Here is a 16,651-nt window from a genome sequence, read left to right as displayed (position 1 = left end):
ACTACGTCCATGGATGGACCGGTCCGCGTAGCCACCACCCCTTGCGCTACCACCATAGCGGTGCCAGAGGTCGCAGGTTGCAACGTAATACTTTTCCACTAGCAGGCCCCATTTCTTTCCAATTTGTTAGCAGCCGGCAGTCACCTTGCCTATTACTTAGCTGTATAATTAAAAAATCATATAGCCTGATATGATGGGTAATTGACAACGTACTCGTAAACTAAATATTAGCTGGCTACTTCCCTTGCAACGATTGGTTGTGTTGTGTGGCTACAAATACGAATACACAGCAGCCCTCTGCTCTCTGCACCTGCGCATTTTGTAAAGGTACGAGGAGCAAGGTGAGGCACCACCAGTACCAACCGGGCTCCGAGTTCATCACGCACGCATGGAAGGCTCGGCGGCACAGGCGCCGGGGAAGACCGTCCTGAGGGTGGTGGCGATCTCCGGCTCGCTGCGCAGGGCGTCGGCCAACACCGGCCTCATCCGCGCCGGTAAGCTCGCTCCATGCCCACCCCCACCACGCCTTATCTAAACATTATCCGAAGCTTCGAGCGCCAGCCAGCGTTCTGTGTGTGTGGCCTGCAGTGTGCCGTGCCGCTGCCGGGCAAACTAATAAATTTAACCTAACGCGCCCGCGCCCGCGCGCAGCCGCGGAGATCTGCAGGGAGTCGATCCCGGGGCTGGAGGTGGAGCACGTGGACATCTCGGAGCTGCCGCTGCTGAACACCGACCTGGAGGGCCCGGGCCCCGGCGCGTTCCCGGCGGCCGTCGAGGCGTTCCGCGGCAAGGTGCGCGCCGCCGACTGCTTCCTGTTCGCGTCGCCCGAGTACAACTACTCCATCTCGGGCCCGCTCAAGAACGCGCTGGACTGGGGGTCGCGCCCGCCCAACTGCTGGGGCGACAGGGCCGCCGCCATCCTCAGCGCGTCGGGCGGGTCGGGGGGCAGCCGCTCGCAGTACCACGTCCGCCAGGTCGGCGTCTTCCTCGACCTCCACTTCGTCAACAAGCCCGAGGTGTTCACCAGGGCGCACCAGCCGCCCAGCAAGTTCGACGACGACGGCAACCTCGTCGACCCGGACACCAAGGACCAGGTCACCAAGGTGCTCCTGGCGCTGCAGGCTCTCGCGCTCAGGCTGCACCTGGGGAAGCTCGCTGTTGCTGCACACTCTTCTTGAACGTCGTCGTCGTCGGGGGTGCACTAAACTACACTACACATCGTCGCCGAGCTCCAAATGCCGTGCCGTGTCCGTGTGTGCGCGCTTCAATAAATTCTCGGCGTCCAACTTTTAATGAGTGATGCACAATCGTGTTCATTTGTGAGATGCCCTGATCGAATCGATCCGTTTGCGTTTTGCCACGATCATCAAAGACCAAAAGGTTAGCTGGTTGAAAACAAATTGGCTTTGTCATTTGCTAGGAGATACTGCGACTTGAGTACCCTGCGTGCATTCTTGGTCTCATCGAAGTCGCCTTGTAATTTGACTCAGAGAAAGAAGAAGAGGAGGAGGAAGCTTCCGTGCTGACAGTACCAACATCAGCAAGCAACCTCCTCCAAGAACAGGGGAAACAGCCACGCCATTGCTGCCGTAAGCAAGAGGTCGACAGGTGCGTGCGTTACGTGCGTGCTCGTCATGTATATTCATGCCGTCAGAGTCAACCTCCGGCGTCAACCGGTTCCTGTTGCATCATCCCTCGGTTCAGTGATACGGAGTAGAATCGAACGTATCTACTGTGTTCTAATAAGTTAAAAGGTGGTTGATCTCACTCAGGGAGTTAATATAGATCCTCACTAACTTATAAGATAGAGTCCAATGTACACTATCCCTAAAATTATTTAAAAAAAAAAGGGAGATATACGTGCTACACGCGCGTTCACTCGCCCTGCCAAAGCCGCCATGGCCAAGACGTTCCGTGAAGGGGGCGTGATGTGCTAGAATTCAATCTCATCAATAGCGTCTAAGTTCTTCATGCTTACTCTTTTCTCGCCTATAATAAGGACATGTCACACACACACCTCCCTCTTAGATCACATTCTCTGACAACTCGTGTATTCCTGCATACAAGACATCTCGCTTTCTTCCTCAAAGCTTCCTGATATTACCGAGAAGAGCATCTCCATCACCAAGGCTCTACGTGCATGGACCCGACAAGAGTAGCCCTCTGAATTCCTGACTGTTAAAGATCATGTCCAGGGTAGCGACCAATAAAGTTTTTTTGGGGGAACATTTACATGCAACTGCTCGTTGGACAGCTACATCATCTACTTTCTAACGGTTGTTCGAAGGACTGCACTGCATCAACTCTTCACTATGTTAGACTTTACAGCTACACCAATTAAGAACAATCAATTAGTATGACTGCTCCACTTGGTAATAACGCATCCAATACCTCTGGCAATAGCTTCGCGTCATTGTACTCTTCCTCAAACTTCTTGTTTTATACTATCATGGTTAAAATGATGTTAAACATGCATAGATTATGTTCTCATTGCTTTACTCATAATATCCATGCTCTTATCTACATAGTTTTGGAATTAAAAATATATCATAAAATGACTATTTATCTTACAGTCCAAAACCCTTACTTGTATAGGCAGGCTGGCTTTGCTGCAACAATAAAAACTCAATGTATATTCATCCCGTCAGAGTCAACCTCGTGTGAAGGGCATGAGCACGTCCTTGGCTGTAGAGGAAGTAATCCAAGGGAGGTGATATCGTGGCCACAACGCAAATGGTGGACACCTGTCCTCGATCAGGTGGTCCATGAAGCATTTTGTCCCCGAGCTGATCTCTGTTCCCTTTTAATATGGCGCATGGTGAAGAGGGCCGCAACCATAATGGTTGTTGTGTCCCATCGGAACGTTTAAATTTCGGATCTAGGTAGTAGATCAATAGATCATGACGGGCACGAAAAACTAGCTGGCTTTGCTGCAACAATAAAAACTCAATGTATCTTATGGTTCCAATTACAAACATTGACGTGAAAAGGAAAAGATGTGGTTGGCAGCTTTGAATATTATGCGTGTCTCATAGGGAAAGCCTGAACAACTCACTTCAAAGCAAGAGAGCGTGCTTTTGTGGCAGGACCTTGTTTGGTTTTGATAATCGAGTGACAACTTAGGTAAATTAATCTATGTTTATATTGAAGTACACATGTGATTAGTCCATGGGTATACTAGTGTGAGTTACTTGAGTTTGTGCTGGTGAATTGGCTTGGTTATGCGTTAATATACTTGTCGGGGACCATAATTAGGGGTACCCTCAAGGCTCCTAAACCTCAGCTGGTAACCCCCATCAGCACAAAGCTGCAAAGGCCTGATGGGTGCGATTAAGTCAAGGATCGGTCCATTCGAGGGACGCGATCACGCCTCGCCCGAGCCCAGCCTCGAGCAAGGGCAGCCGACCCCGGAGGATCTACGTCTCGCCCGAGGACCCCCTCCAGCAACGGACACACCTTCGGCTCGCCCGAGGCCCAGTCTTCACCAAGAAGCAACCTTGGCCAAATCGCCACGCCAACCGACCAAATCGCAGGGGCATTTAATGCAAAGGTGGCCTGACACCTTTATCCCGACGCACGCCCTCCAGTCGACAGAGCCGAAGTGACCGCAGTCACTTCGCCGCTCCACTGACCGGTCTGACAAGAGGACAGCGCCGCCTGCGCCGCTCCGACTGCTGAGCCACTCGACAGAGTGAGGCTGACAGCAGCCAAGTCCGGCCCTAGGCGCCATGGAAGACTCCGCTCCGCCCGACCCAAGGGCTCGGACTCGGGCACGGCCCCGGAAGACGACGAACTCCGCTCCGCCCGACCCCAGGGCTCAGACTCAGGCTCAGCCCCGGAAGACGACGAACTCCGCTCCGCCCGACCCCAGGGCTCCGACTCGGGCTCGGCCCCAGAAGACGACGAACTCCGCTCCGCCCGACCCCAGGGCTCGGACTCGGGCTCAGCCCCGGAAGACGACGAACTCCGCTCCGCCCGACCCCAGGGCTCGGACTCGGGCTCAGCCCCGAAGGACGACGAACTCCACTTTGTCCGACCCCAAGGCTCGGACTCAGCCCTAGCCTTAGCCGACGGTCTCCGCCTTGTCCGACCCGGGGGCTCGGACTCGACCTCGACCTTGGAAGACGGACTCAACCTCAACCTCGGAGGAGCCTCCACCTTGCCCAACCTAGGGCACGGACCGACCACGTCAACAAGAGGCGCCATCATTACCCTACCCCGAGCTGACTCAGGCTACGGGGAACAAGACCGGCGTCCCATCTGGCTCGCTCCACTATACGAGTAATGATGGCGCCCCGCACGCTCTATGACGACGGCGGCTCTCAGCCCCCTTACGGAAGCAAGAGGACGTCAGCAAGGACTCGACATCCCCGACAGCTGTCCTTCCGCCAGGCTCCAGCGCTCCTCCGACGGTCACGACACCACACGAACTGGGTGCCAAAACCTCTCCGGCTGCCATGATGGCATGTACTTAGGGCGCTAGCTCTCCTCCGCTAGACACGTTAGCACAGTGCTACACCCCCATTGTACACCTGGATCCTCTCCTTACGCCTATAAAAGGGAGGTCCAGGGCCCTCTTACAGAGGGTGGGCCGCGCGGGGAAGGACGGGACAGCGCTCGTGCAAGGCCGCTCGCTCCCTCCCGCGTGGACGCTTGTAACCCCCTACTGCAAGCGCACCCGACCTAGGCGCGGGGCTAACACGAAGGCCGCGGGTTCCACCTCCCACGCCTGTCTCCCTCCGGCTCCTTTTCCCCCTTCGCGTTCCGCCTCGCGCCGATCCATCTAGGCTGGGGCACGCGGCGACAATTCACTCGTCGGTCCAGGGACCCCCCGGGTTTCGAAACACCGACAGTTGGCGCGCCAGGTAGGGGACTGCTGCGTGTTGACGAACAACTTCCCGTCAAGCTCCAGATGGGCAGTCTCCAGCAACCTCTCCTGCCCGGGACGGTGCTCCGTTTCGGGAGTCTTGAGTTCATGTCCCTCGACGGCAGCTACGACATGATACTCCTTCCCCCGCCGCGCGACAGCGACAATGGCGGTCGACAACCCGCTCGCCGGCGGGGAAATCGACGACGCCTTCCCCACGTGGTGGAAGGACGACATTCGGGCTTGTCCCGTCCCCTCCCCCCCGACGGAGGAGGAGGCGGGGCAACCAAGGCCAAGCAGGGGGCGACACCTCGTTGGCTGTCGAGCAAGTCGACGGCGTCGGCGCCCCAACGGAGAGCGCGTCGGGCATCGGCCTTGCGTCTGAGACGAAGACGAGCGTCGTCTCCCCGCAACACACCAACCTCAAGCAAACGGACGACGCCAGCACGCTCGCGAAGGACTTGCTAGGCATCACCCTCGTACCTGAGACGACGGTGCAGTGAGTCCCTGACGTGACTTCGTCACCGCCCGTCGACCAAAAGGTACTGACCGATTCCCATATCGCGCCTTTTGGATTCGGCCTCGACCCGCCAAGCAACTCCGCTTTGGTGGACATTCTCATAGAGGCGAGTCCAAACCCTCCGGGGTATCGTGTGCGGTCACCCTGGGACCGACTGACGGCCATCTCGACCTACGGGCCCTCGAGGTCCGAGGAAGATGGCGAGCCCGACCTCTGTTGGGATTTCTCCGGACTTGGTAACCCCAGTGTCGTGCGGGACTTCATGACCGCATGCGACTACTGCCTTTCCGACTGTTCCGACGGTAGCCGCATCCTCGGCGACGAGGACTGCGGTCCAAGTCGCGAATGTTTCCACGTCGATCTAGGGGGTTCCGACGAAGGCAACCATCTTGGTATACCGGAGAACGATGATCCCCCTAGGCCCGTGCCTCGCGTTGACATCCTTCGGGAGCTAGCTGTGGTCCCCGTCCCAGCGGGGGGTCATGACCCACAGCTCGAGCAAATCCACGAGATGCAGGCCAGGCTCGACGAGGGAACAGGCACGCTTGAGCCGATCCGCCGGGATGTCGGGCAGGAATGGGCGGGCCAACCTCCGGCCGGAGAAGCGCGTCATCTCCCCCAGGGCATCCAGCACCGCATCGCCGACGACGTCAAGGTAAGGCCGCCACCGGTTTCCAGTGGAGTCGGCCAAAACCTGGCCGCAGCGGCAATACTTCTTCGCGTGATGCCGGAGCCATCAACCACCGAGGGGTGGCGTATCCAGGGAGAGCTCAAGAATCTCCTGGAGGACGCCGCGGTCCGACGGGCCGAAAGATCCGCCTCCCGAAGGCAGGGGTACCCCTCGGAACATCGCGTCGCGACTTCCCGATTCATGCGGGAAGCCTCGGTCCATACCGAGTGCACGCGCAACACAGCGCCTGCGGCCCTGGGTCGCCTCGGCAACGAGCACCATCACCACAGCCATCGGGCCCACCTCGACGAGAGGGTGCGCCGAGGCTACCACCCCAGGCGTGGGGGACGCTACAACAGCGGGGAGGATCGGAGTCCTTCACCCGAACCACCCGGTCCGCAGGCTTTCAGCCGCGCCATACGACGGGCGCCGTTCCTGACCCGGTTCCGAACCCCGACTACTATCACAAAGTACTCAGGGGAGACGAGACCGGAACTGTGGCTCGCGGACTATCGGCTGGCCTGCCAACTGGGTGGAACGGACGATGATAATCTCATCATCCGCAACCTCCCCCTGTTCCTCTCCGACACCGCTCGAGCCTGGCTGGAGCACCTGCCTCCGGGGCAGATCTCCAACTGGGACGACCTGGTCCAAGCCTTCGCCGGCAATTTCCAAGGCACGTACGTGCGCCCTAGAAACTCCTGGGATCTCCGAAGCTACCGCCAGCAGCCGGGAGAGTCTCTCCGGGACTACATCCGGCGATTCTCGAAGCAGCGCACCGAGCTGCCCAACGTCACCGATTCAGATGTCATCGGCGCGTTCCTCGCCGGCACCACCTGCCGCAACCTGGTGAGCAAGCTGGGTCGCAAGACCCCCACCAGGGCGAGCGAGCTGATGGACATCGCCGCCAAGTTCGCCTCTGGCCAGGAGGCGGTTGAGGCCATCTTCCGGAAGGACAAGCAGCCCCAGGGCCGCCCACCGGAAGATGTTCCCGAGGCGTCAACTCAGCGCGGCACCAAGAAGAAAGGCAAGAAGAAGTCGCAAGCGAAACGCGACGCCGCCGACGCGGACCTTGTCACCGCCGCCGAGTACAAGAACCCTCGGAAACCTCCCGGAGGTGCCAACCTCTTCGACAAGATGCTCAAGGAGCCGTGCCCCTATCATCAGGGGTCCGTAAAGCACACCCTTGAGGAGTGTGCCATGCTTCGACGCCACTTTCACAAGGCCGAGCCACCCACGGAGGGTGGCAAGGCTCTCGACGACGCTAAGAAGGAAGATCACAAGGCAGGAGAGTTCCCCGAGGTCCGCGACTGCTTCATGATCTACGGTGGGCAAGTGGCAAACGCCTCGGCTCGGCACCGCAAGCAAGAGCATCGGGAGGTCTACTTGGTAAAGGTGGCGGAGCCAGTCTACCTAGACTGGTCCGACAAGCCCATCACCTTCGACCAGGCCGACCATCCCGACCATGTGCCGAGCCCGGGGAAATACCCGCTCGTTGTCGACCCCATCATCGGCAACGTTAGGCTCACCAAGGTCCTCATGGACGGAGGCAGCAGCCTCAACATCATCTGCGCCGACAACCTCGGGCTCCTGCGGATCGATCTGTCCTCGGTCCGGACGGGCGCTGCGCCTTTCCACGGGATCATCCCCGGGAAGCGCGTCCAACCCCTCGGACAACTCGATCTACCCGTCTGCTTTGGGACGCCCTCCAACTTTTGAAGGGAGACCCTCATGTTCGAAGTGGTCGGGTTTCGAGGAACCTACCACGCAGTGTTGGGGAGGCCATGCTACGCCAAGTTCATGGCCATCCCCAACTACACCTACCTCAAGCTCAAGATGTCGGGCCCCAACTGGGTCATCACCGTCGGGCCCACGTACCGACACGCGTACGAATGCGACGTGGAGTGCGTGGAGTACGCCGAGGCCCTCGCCGTGACCGAGGCCCTCATCGCCGACCTGGAGAACCTCTCTAGGGAGGCGCCAGACGTGAAGCGCCACGCCGGCAACTTCGAGCCAGCAGAGACGGTTAAGTCCGTCCCTCTCGACCCCTGCAACGACGCCTCCAAGCAGATCCGGATCGGCTCCGAGCTCGACCCCAAATAGGAAGCAGTGCTCGTCGACTTTCTCCGCGCAAACGCCAATGTTTTCGCGTGGAGTCCCTCGGACATGCCTGGCATACCGAGGGAAGTCGCCGAGCACTCGCTGGATATCTGAAAGGGAATTAGGCTTACACCTAGTCCCTAATTAATTTTGGTGGTTGAATTGCCCAACACAAATAATTGGACTAACTAGTTTGCCCAAGTGTATAGTTTATACAGGTGTAAAAGGTTCACACTCAGCCAATAAAAAGACCAAGTTTTGGATTCAACAAAGGAGCAAAGGGGCAACCGAAGGCACCCCTGGTCTGGCGCACCGGACTGTCCGGTGTGTCACCGGACATGTCCGGTGCACCAGGGGGACTCAGACTCCGTGACTCGGCTATAATTCACCGGACTGTCCGGTGTACACCGGACAGTGTCCGGTGCGCCAAGGGAGGTCGGCCTTAGGAACTCGCCAGCTTCGGGAAACGCCAACGGCTAGTCCACTATAATTCACCGGACTGTCCGGTGCGACTCCGAAGCAACGGCTACCTCCGCGCCAACGGCTCTCTGCGGTGCAATAAATGCGCGCGCAGCGCGCACAGATGGCAGGCGTGCCCATACTGGCACACCGGACAAGGAACAGTAGATGTCCGGTGTGCACCGGACACCCTGGAGGTCCCACAAGTCAGAAGTTCCAACGGTCAGAATCCAACGGCAGTGATGACGTGGCAGGGGGCACCGGACTGTCCGGTGCGCCATCGAGCAGACAGCCTCCCAACGGCCACTTTTGGTGGTTGGGGCTATAAATACCCCAACCACCCCACCATTCATTGTATCCAAGTTTTCCACTTCCCAACTACTACAAGAGCTCTAGCATTCAATTCTAGACACACCAAAGAGATCAAATCCTCTCCAATTCCACACAAAGCCCTAGCGACTAGTGAGAGTGATTTGCCGTGTTCATTTGAGCTCTTGCGCTTGGATTGCTTCTTTTCTTTCTCACTTGTTCTTGTGATCAAAACTCCATTGTAATCAAGGCAAGAGGCACCAATTGTGTGGTGGCCCTTGCGGGGAAGTTTTGTTCCCGGCTTTGATTTGAGAAGAGAAGCTCACTCGGTCCGAGGGACCGTTTGAGAGAGGGAAGGGTTGAAAGAGACCCGGCCTTTGTGGCCTCCTCAACGGGGAGTAGGTTTGAGAAAACCGAACCTCGGTAAAACAAATCCGTGTGTCACACTTCATTATTTGCTCGCGATTTGTTTTGCGCCCTCTCTCGCGGACTCGTTTATATTTCTAACGCTAACCCGGCTTGTAGTTGTGTTTATATTTGTAAATTTCAGTTTCGCCCTATTCACCCCCCCCTCTAGGCGACTTTCAATTGGTATCAGAGCCCGGTGCTTCATTAGAGCCTAACCGCTCGAAGTGATGTCGGGAGATCACGCCAAGAAGGAGATGGAGACCGGCGAAAAGCCCACTACAAGCCATGGGAGCACTTCATCGGAAGAGTCCCGCACCAAGAGGAAGGAGAAGAAGAAGGACTCCTCCAAACGGAAGGAGAAAAAGTCTTCCTCTTCTCACCACAAAGAGAAGAAGGAAAAATCTTCTTCCCACAAGCCGCATCGGAAAGGCGACAAGCACAAGAGGATGAGGAAAGTGGTCTACTACGAGACCGACACTTCATCAACATGACCTCCGACTCCGATGCGCCCTCCGTCACTTCTAAGCGCCAAGAGTGCAAGAAGTATAGTAAGATCCCCCTACACTACCCTCGCATTTCCAAACATACACCTTTACTTTCCGTCCCATTAGGCAAACCACCAACTTTTGATGGTGAAGATTACGCTAGGTGGAGCGATTTAATGCGATTTCATCTAACCTCGCTCCACAAAAGCATATGGGATGTTGTTGAGTTTGGTGCACAGGTACCGTCAGTAGGGGATGAGGACTATGATGAGGATGAGGTGGCCCAAATCGAGCACTTCAACTCTCAAGCAACAACAATACTCCTCGCCTCTCTAAGTAGAGAGGAGTATAACAAAGTACAAGGGTTGAAGAGCGCCAAGGAGATTTGGGATGTGCTCAAAACCGCGCACGAGGGAGACGAGCTCACCAAGATCACCAAGCGGGAAACGATCGAGGGGGAGCTCGGTCGGTTCCGGCTTCGCAAAGGGGAGGAGCCACAACACATGTACAACCGGCTCAAGACCTTGGTGAATCAAGTACGCAACCTCGGGAGCGTAAAGTGGGATGACCACGAGATGGTTAAGGTTATTCTAAGATCTCTTATTTTCCTTAACCCTACTCAAGTTCAATTAATCCGTGGTAATCCTAGATATACTAAAATGACCCCCGAGGAAGTTATCGGGAATTTTGTGAGTTTTGAGTGCATGATCGAAGGCTCGAGGAAGATCAACGAGCTTGATGATGCCACCACATCCGAAGCTCAACCCGTTGCATTCAAGGCAACGGAGGAGAAGAAGGAGGAGTCTACACCAAGTCGACAACCAATAGACGCCTCCAAGCTCGACAATGAGGAAATGGCGCTCGTCATCAAAAGCTTCCGCCAAATCCTCAAGCAAAGGAGGGGGAAGGATTACAAATCCCGCTCCAAGAAGGTTTGCTACAAGTGTGGTAAGCCCGGTCATTTTATTGCTAAATGTCCTATATCTAGTGACAGTGACCGAGGTGACGACAAGAAGGGGAGGCGAAAGGAGAAGAAGAGGTATTACAAGAAGAAGGGCGGTGATGCCCATGTTTGTCGGGAGTGGGACTCCGACGAAAGCTCGGGCGACTCCTCCTCCGACGAGGACGCCGCCAACATCGCTGTCACCAAGGGACTCCTCTTCCCCAACGTCGGCCACAAGTGCCTCATGGCAAAGGACGGCAAAAAGAAGAAGGTTAAATCCAATCCTCCACTAAATATGAGTCTTCCAGTGATGATAATGCTAGTGGTGAGGAAGATAATTTGCGTACTCTTTTTGCCAACCTTAACATGGAACAAAAGGAGAAATTAAATGAACTAATTAGTGCCATCCATGAGAAGGATGATCTCTTGGACTCCCAAGAGGACTTCCTAATCAAGGAAAATAAAAAACATGTTAAGGTTAAAAATGCTTACACTTTACAAGTTGAAAAATGTGAAAAATTTTCTAGTGAGCTAAGCACTTGCCGTGAGATAATTGACAACCTTAGAAATGAAAATGCTAGTTTAAATGCTAAGGTTGATTCTCATGTTTGTAATGTTTCAATTCCCAATCCTAGAGATAATAATGATAATTTGCTTGCTAGGATTGAAGAATTAAACACTTCTCTTGCTAGCCTTAGATTAGAGAATGAAAATTTGATTGCTAAGGCTAAAGATTTTGATGTTTGCAATGCTACCATTTCCGACCTTAGAACTAAGAATGAAATGTTGCATGCTAAGGTTGTAGAACTTAAATCTTGCAAACCCTCTACATCTAATGTTGAGCATGTTTCTATTTGCACTAGATGTAGAGATATTGATGTTAATGCTATTAATGAGCACATGTCGTTAATTAAACAACAAAATGATCACATAGCAAAACTAGATGCTAAAATTGCCGAGCATAACTTAGAAAATGAAAAATTTAAATTTGCTAGAAGTATGCTCTATAATGGGAGACGCCCTGGCATCAAGGATGGCATTGGCTTCCAAAGGGGAGACAATGTCAAACTTAATGCCCCTCCTAAGAACCTGTCTAACTTTGTTAAGGGCAAGGCTCCCATGCCTCAGGATAACGAGGGCTACATTTTGTACCCTACCGGTTATCCCGAGAGCAAAATTAGGAAAATTCATTCTAGGAAGTCTCACTCTGGCCCTAATCATGCTTTTATGTATAAGGGTGAGACATCTAGCTCTAGGCAACCAACCCGTGCCAAGTTGCCTAGAAAGAAAACTCCTATTGCATCAAATGATCATGCTATTTCATTTAAAACTTTTGATGCTTCTTATGTTTTGACTAACAAATCCGGCAAGGTCGTTGCCAAGTTTGTTGGGGGCAAACACAAGGGGTCAAAGACTTGTGTTTGGGTACCCAAAGTTCTTGTTTCTAATGCCAAAGGACCCAAAACAGTTTGGGTACCTAAAGTCAAGAACTAAATTTGTTTTGTAGGTTTATGCATCCGGGGGCTCAAGTTGGATACTCGACAGCGGGTGCACAAACCACATGACCGGGGAGAAAACGATGTTCTCCTCATATGAGAAAAACCAAGATCCCCAACAAGCTATCACATTCGGGGATGGAAATCAAGGTTTGGTCAAAGGATTGGGTAAAATTGCTATATCTCCTGACCATTCTATTTCCAATGTTTTTCTTGTAGATTCTTTAGATTACAATTTGCTTTCCGTATCCCAATTATGTCAAATGGGCTACAACTGTCTATTCACTGATGTAGGTGTCACTGTCTTTAGAAGAAGTGATGATTCGATATCATTTAAGGGAGTGTTAGAGGGTCAGCTATACTTGGTAGATTTTGATAGAGCTGAACTCGACACTTGCTTAATTGCTAAGACTAACATGGGTTGGCTCTGGCACCGCCGACTAGCCCATGTTGGGATGAAGAATCTTCACAAGCTTCTAAAGGGAGAACACATTTTAGGATTAACAAATGTTCATTTTGAGAAAGACAGGGTTTGTAGCGCATGCCAGGCGGGAAAGCAAGTTGGAGTTCATCATCCACACAAGAACATCATGACGACCGACAGGCCGCTTGAGCTACTCCACATGGATCTATTCGGCCCTATTGCTTACATAAGCGTCGGCGGGAGTAAGTATTGTCTTGTAATAGTGGATGATTATTCTCGCTTCACTTGGGTATTCTTTTTACAGGAAAAATCTCAAACCCAAGAGACATTAAAAGGATTCTTGAGACGGGCTCAAAATGAGTTCGGATTAAGGATCAAGAAAATAAGAAGCGACAACGGGACGGAGTTCAAGAACTCTCAAATTGAAGGCTTCCTTGAGGAGGAGGGCATCAAGCATGAGTTCTCTTCTCCCTACACACCTCAACAAAATGGTGTAGTGGAGAGGAAGAATCGAACTCTATTGGACATGGCAAGAACCATGCTTGATGAGTACAAGACACCGGACCGGTTTTGGGCCGAAGCGGTCAACACCGCCTGCTACGCCATCAATCGGTTATATCTTCACCGGATCCTCAAGAAGACATCCTATGAACTCCTAACCGGTAAAAAGCCCAACATTTCATACTTTAGAGTTTTTGGTAGCAAATGCTTTATTCTCGTTAAAAGAGGTAGAAAATCTAAATTTGCTCCTAAAACTGTAGAAGGTTTTTTACTTGGTTATGACTCAAACACAAGGGCATATAGGGTCTTTAACAAGTCCACTGGACTAGTTGAAGTCTCATGTGACGTTGTGTTTGATGAAACTAACGGCTCTCAAGTAGAGCAAGTTGATCTTGATGAGATAGGTATTGAAGAGGCTCCGTGCATCGCGCTAAGGAACATGTCCATTGGGGATGTATGTCCTAAGGAATCCGAAGAGCCTCCAAGTGCACAAGATCAACCATCCTCCTCCACGCAAGCATCTCCACCAACTCAAAATGAGGATGAAGCTCAAGTTGATGAAGGGCAAAATCAAGAAGATGAGCCACCTCAAGATGATGGCAATGATCAAGGGGGAGATACAATTGATCAAGAAAAGGAGGATGAGGAAGAACCAAGGCCGCCACACCCAAGAGTCCACCAAGCAATCCAACGAGATCACCCCGTCGACACCATCCTTGGCGACATTCATAAGGGGGTAACCACTCGATCTCGTGTTGCACATTTTTGTGAACATTACTCCTTTGTTTCCTCTATTGAGCCACACAGGGTAGAGGAAGCACTTCAAGATTCGGATTGGGTGATGGCGATGCAAGAGGAGCTCAACAACTTCACGAGGAATGAGGTATGGCATTTGGTTCCACGTCCTAACCAAAATGTTGTAGGAACCAAATGGGTCTTCCGCAACAAGCAAGATGAGCATGGTGTGGTGACAAGGAACAAAGCTCGACTTGTGGCCAAAGGATACTCACAAGTCGAAGGTTTGGATTTCAGTGAAACCTATGCACCCGTAGCTAGGCTTGAGTCAATTCGCATACTATTGGCCTATGCTACTTACCATGGCTTTAAGCTTTATCAAATGGACGTGAAAAGTGCCTTCCTCAATGGACAATCAAGGAAGAGGTCTATGTTGAGCAACCTCCTGGCTTTGAAGACAGTGAGTACCCTAACTATGTCTATAGGCTCTCTAAGGCGCTTTATGGGCTCAAGCAAGCCCCAAGAGCATGGTATGAATGGCTTAGAGATTTCCTTATTGCAAATGGCTTCAAAGTCGGCAAAGCCGATCCTACTTTATTCACTAAAACTCTTGACAATGATTTGTTTGTATGCCAAATTTATGTTGATGATATTATATTTGGGTCTACTAACGAATCTACATGTGAAGAATTTAGTAGGATCATGACACAGAAATTTGAGATGTCGATGATGGGGGAGTTGAAATACTTCTTAGGATTTCAAGTAAAGCAACTCCAAGAGGGCACCTTCATTAGCCAAACGAAGTACACTCAAGACATTCTAAACAAGTTTGGGATGAAGGATGCCAAGCCCATCAAGACACCCATGGGAACAAATGGGCATCTCGACCTCGACACGGGAGGTAAGTCCGTGGATCAAAAGGTATACCGGTCGATGATTGGTTCATTGCTTTACTTATGTGCATCTCGACCGGACATTATGCTTTCCGTATGCATGTGTGCAAGATTCCAATCCGACCCTAAGGAATCCCACCTTACGGCCGTAAAACGAATCTTGAGATATTTGGCTTATACTCCTAAGTTTGGGCTTTGGTACCCTCGGGGATCCACATTTGCTTTACTTGGTTATTCCGATGCTGATTGGGCGGGGTGTAAGATTAATAGGAAGAGCACATCGGGGACTTGCCAGTTCTTGGGAAGATCCTTGGTGTCATGGGCTTCAAAGAAGCAAAATTCGGTCGCTCTTTCTACCGCCGAAGCCGAGTATATTGCCGCAGGCCATTGTTGCGCGCAATTACTTTGGATGAGGCAGACCCTGCGGGACTATGGTTACAAATTAACCAAAGTTCCTTTGCTATGTGATAATGAGAGTGCAATCAAAATGGCCGACAATCCTGTCGAGCATAGCCGCACTAAGCACATAGCCATTCGGTATCATTTTCTTAGGGATCACCAACAAAAGGGAGATATCGAGATTTCATATATTAACACTAAAGATCAATTAGCCGATATCTTTACCAAGCCACTTGATGAACAATCTTTTATCAGACTTAGGCATGAGCTCAATATTCTTGATTCTAGAAATTTCTTTTGCTAGCTCGCGCACATAGCTCATAAATGTACCTTTGATCATATCTCTTTCATATGCTATGACTAATGTGTTTTTCAAGTGTATTTCAAACCAAGTCATAGGTGTATTGAAAGGAAATTGGAGTCTTCGGTGAAGACAAAGGCTTCCACTCTGCAACTCATACTTCGCCATCACTCCAAGCAACTCTCTATTCTTTGGGGGAGAAATGAGCATCAAAGAAAAGGACTTCGTCTTTGGGAGAGAGTAAGAGCCCAAAGATAAAGGACCGGACTTCGCCTTTGGTATAATCTTAACTCATTTATTTATGCCCAAAGAGGAAGATAGCACTTCGAGGGCTCTAATGATTCCGTTTTTGGCGATTCATGCCAAAGGGGGAGAAAGTATGAGCCCAAAGCAAAAGGACCGCACCACCACCAATTTCAAAAACTTAGTGTTTTCCAAAAGTATTTATCAATTGGTATCCTATTGTGTTCAAAAGGGAGAAAGTAGTATTTCAAAAATATATCAAAACCCTCTTGAACACTGAGAGGTGGATCTCCTTTAGGGGGAGTTTTGTTTAGTCAAAGGAAAAGCATTTGAAACAGGGGGAGAAAATTTCAAATCTTGAAAATGCTTTGCAAACTCTTATTCATTTACCTTTGACTATTTGCAAAAGATTTTTGAAATGGACTTACAAAAGAATTTGCAAAAACAAAACATGTGGTGCAAACGTGGTCCAAAATGTTAAATAAGAAAGAAACAATCCATGCATATCTTGTGAGTATTAATATTGGCTCAATTCCAAGCAACCTTTACACTTACGTTATGTAAACTAGTTCAATTATGCACTTCTATATTTGCTTTGGTTTGTGTTGGCATCAATCACCAAAAAGGGGGAGATTGAAAGGGAATTAGGCTTACACCTAGTCCCTAATTAATTTTGGTGGTTGAATTGCCCAACACAAATAATTGGACTAACTAGTTTGCCCAAGTGTATAGTTTATACAGGTGTAAAAGGTTCACACTCAGCCAATAAAAAGACCAAGTTTTGGATTCAACAAAGGAGCAAAGGGGCAACCGAAGGCACCCCTGGTCTGGCGCACCGGACTGTCCGGTGTGTCACCGGACATGTCCGGTGCACCAGGGGGACTCAGACTCCGCGACT

At 51.6% G+C, this 16,651-nt stretch overlaps 2 protein-coding genes across 2 annotated transcripts; one reads left to right on the top strand and one right to left on the bottom strand.

Annotated features, from left to right (window-relative positions):
- Positions 1 to 335: 335 nt before the first annotated feature.
- Positions 336 to 1,291, top strand: LOC101027095 (NADPH quinone oxidoreductase 2). Its single transcript, NM_001279449.2, has 2 exons — positions 336 to 494; positions 652 to 1,291. The coding sequence occupies exons 1-2, from the start codon at positions 389 to 391 to the stop codon at positions 1,176 to 1,178; spliced, it is 633 nt and encodes a 210-aa protein (NP_001266378.1). The 5' UTR covers positions 336 to 388; the 3' UTR covers positions 1,179 to 1,291.
- A 22-nt stretch (positions 1,292 to 1,313) lies between these two features.
- Positions 1,314 to 1,646, bottom strand: LOC103636278 (uncharacterized). The gene is made up of 2 exons (XM_008658639.3): positions 1,498 to 1,646; positions 1,314 to 1,386 (listed from the first exon to the last, which is right to left on the bottom strand). The coding sequence occupies exons 1-2, from the start codon at positions 1,644 to 1,646 to the stop codon at positions 1,314 to 1,316; spliced, it is 222 nt and encodes a 73-aa protein (XP_008656861.1).
- Between the last annotated feature and the right edge of the window lie 15,005 nt (positions 1,647 to 16,651).

This window comes from Zea mays, chromosome 8 (assembly GCF_902167145.1).
Source record: "Zea mays cultivar B73 chromosome 8, Zm-B73-REFERENCE-NAM-5.0, whole genome shotgun sequence".
Lineage (NCBI taxonomy): Eukaryota > Viridiplantae > Streptophyta > Magnoliopsida > Poales > Poaceae > Zea > Zea mays.
The sequence above is the reverse complement of the archived record's forward strand: the minus strand, read 5'-3'. Positions and strand labels throughout refer to the sequence as shown.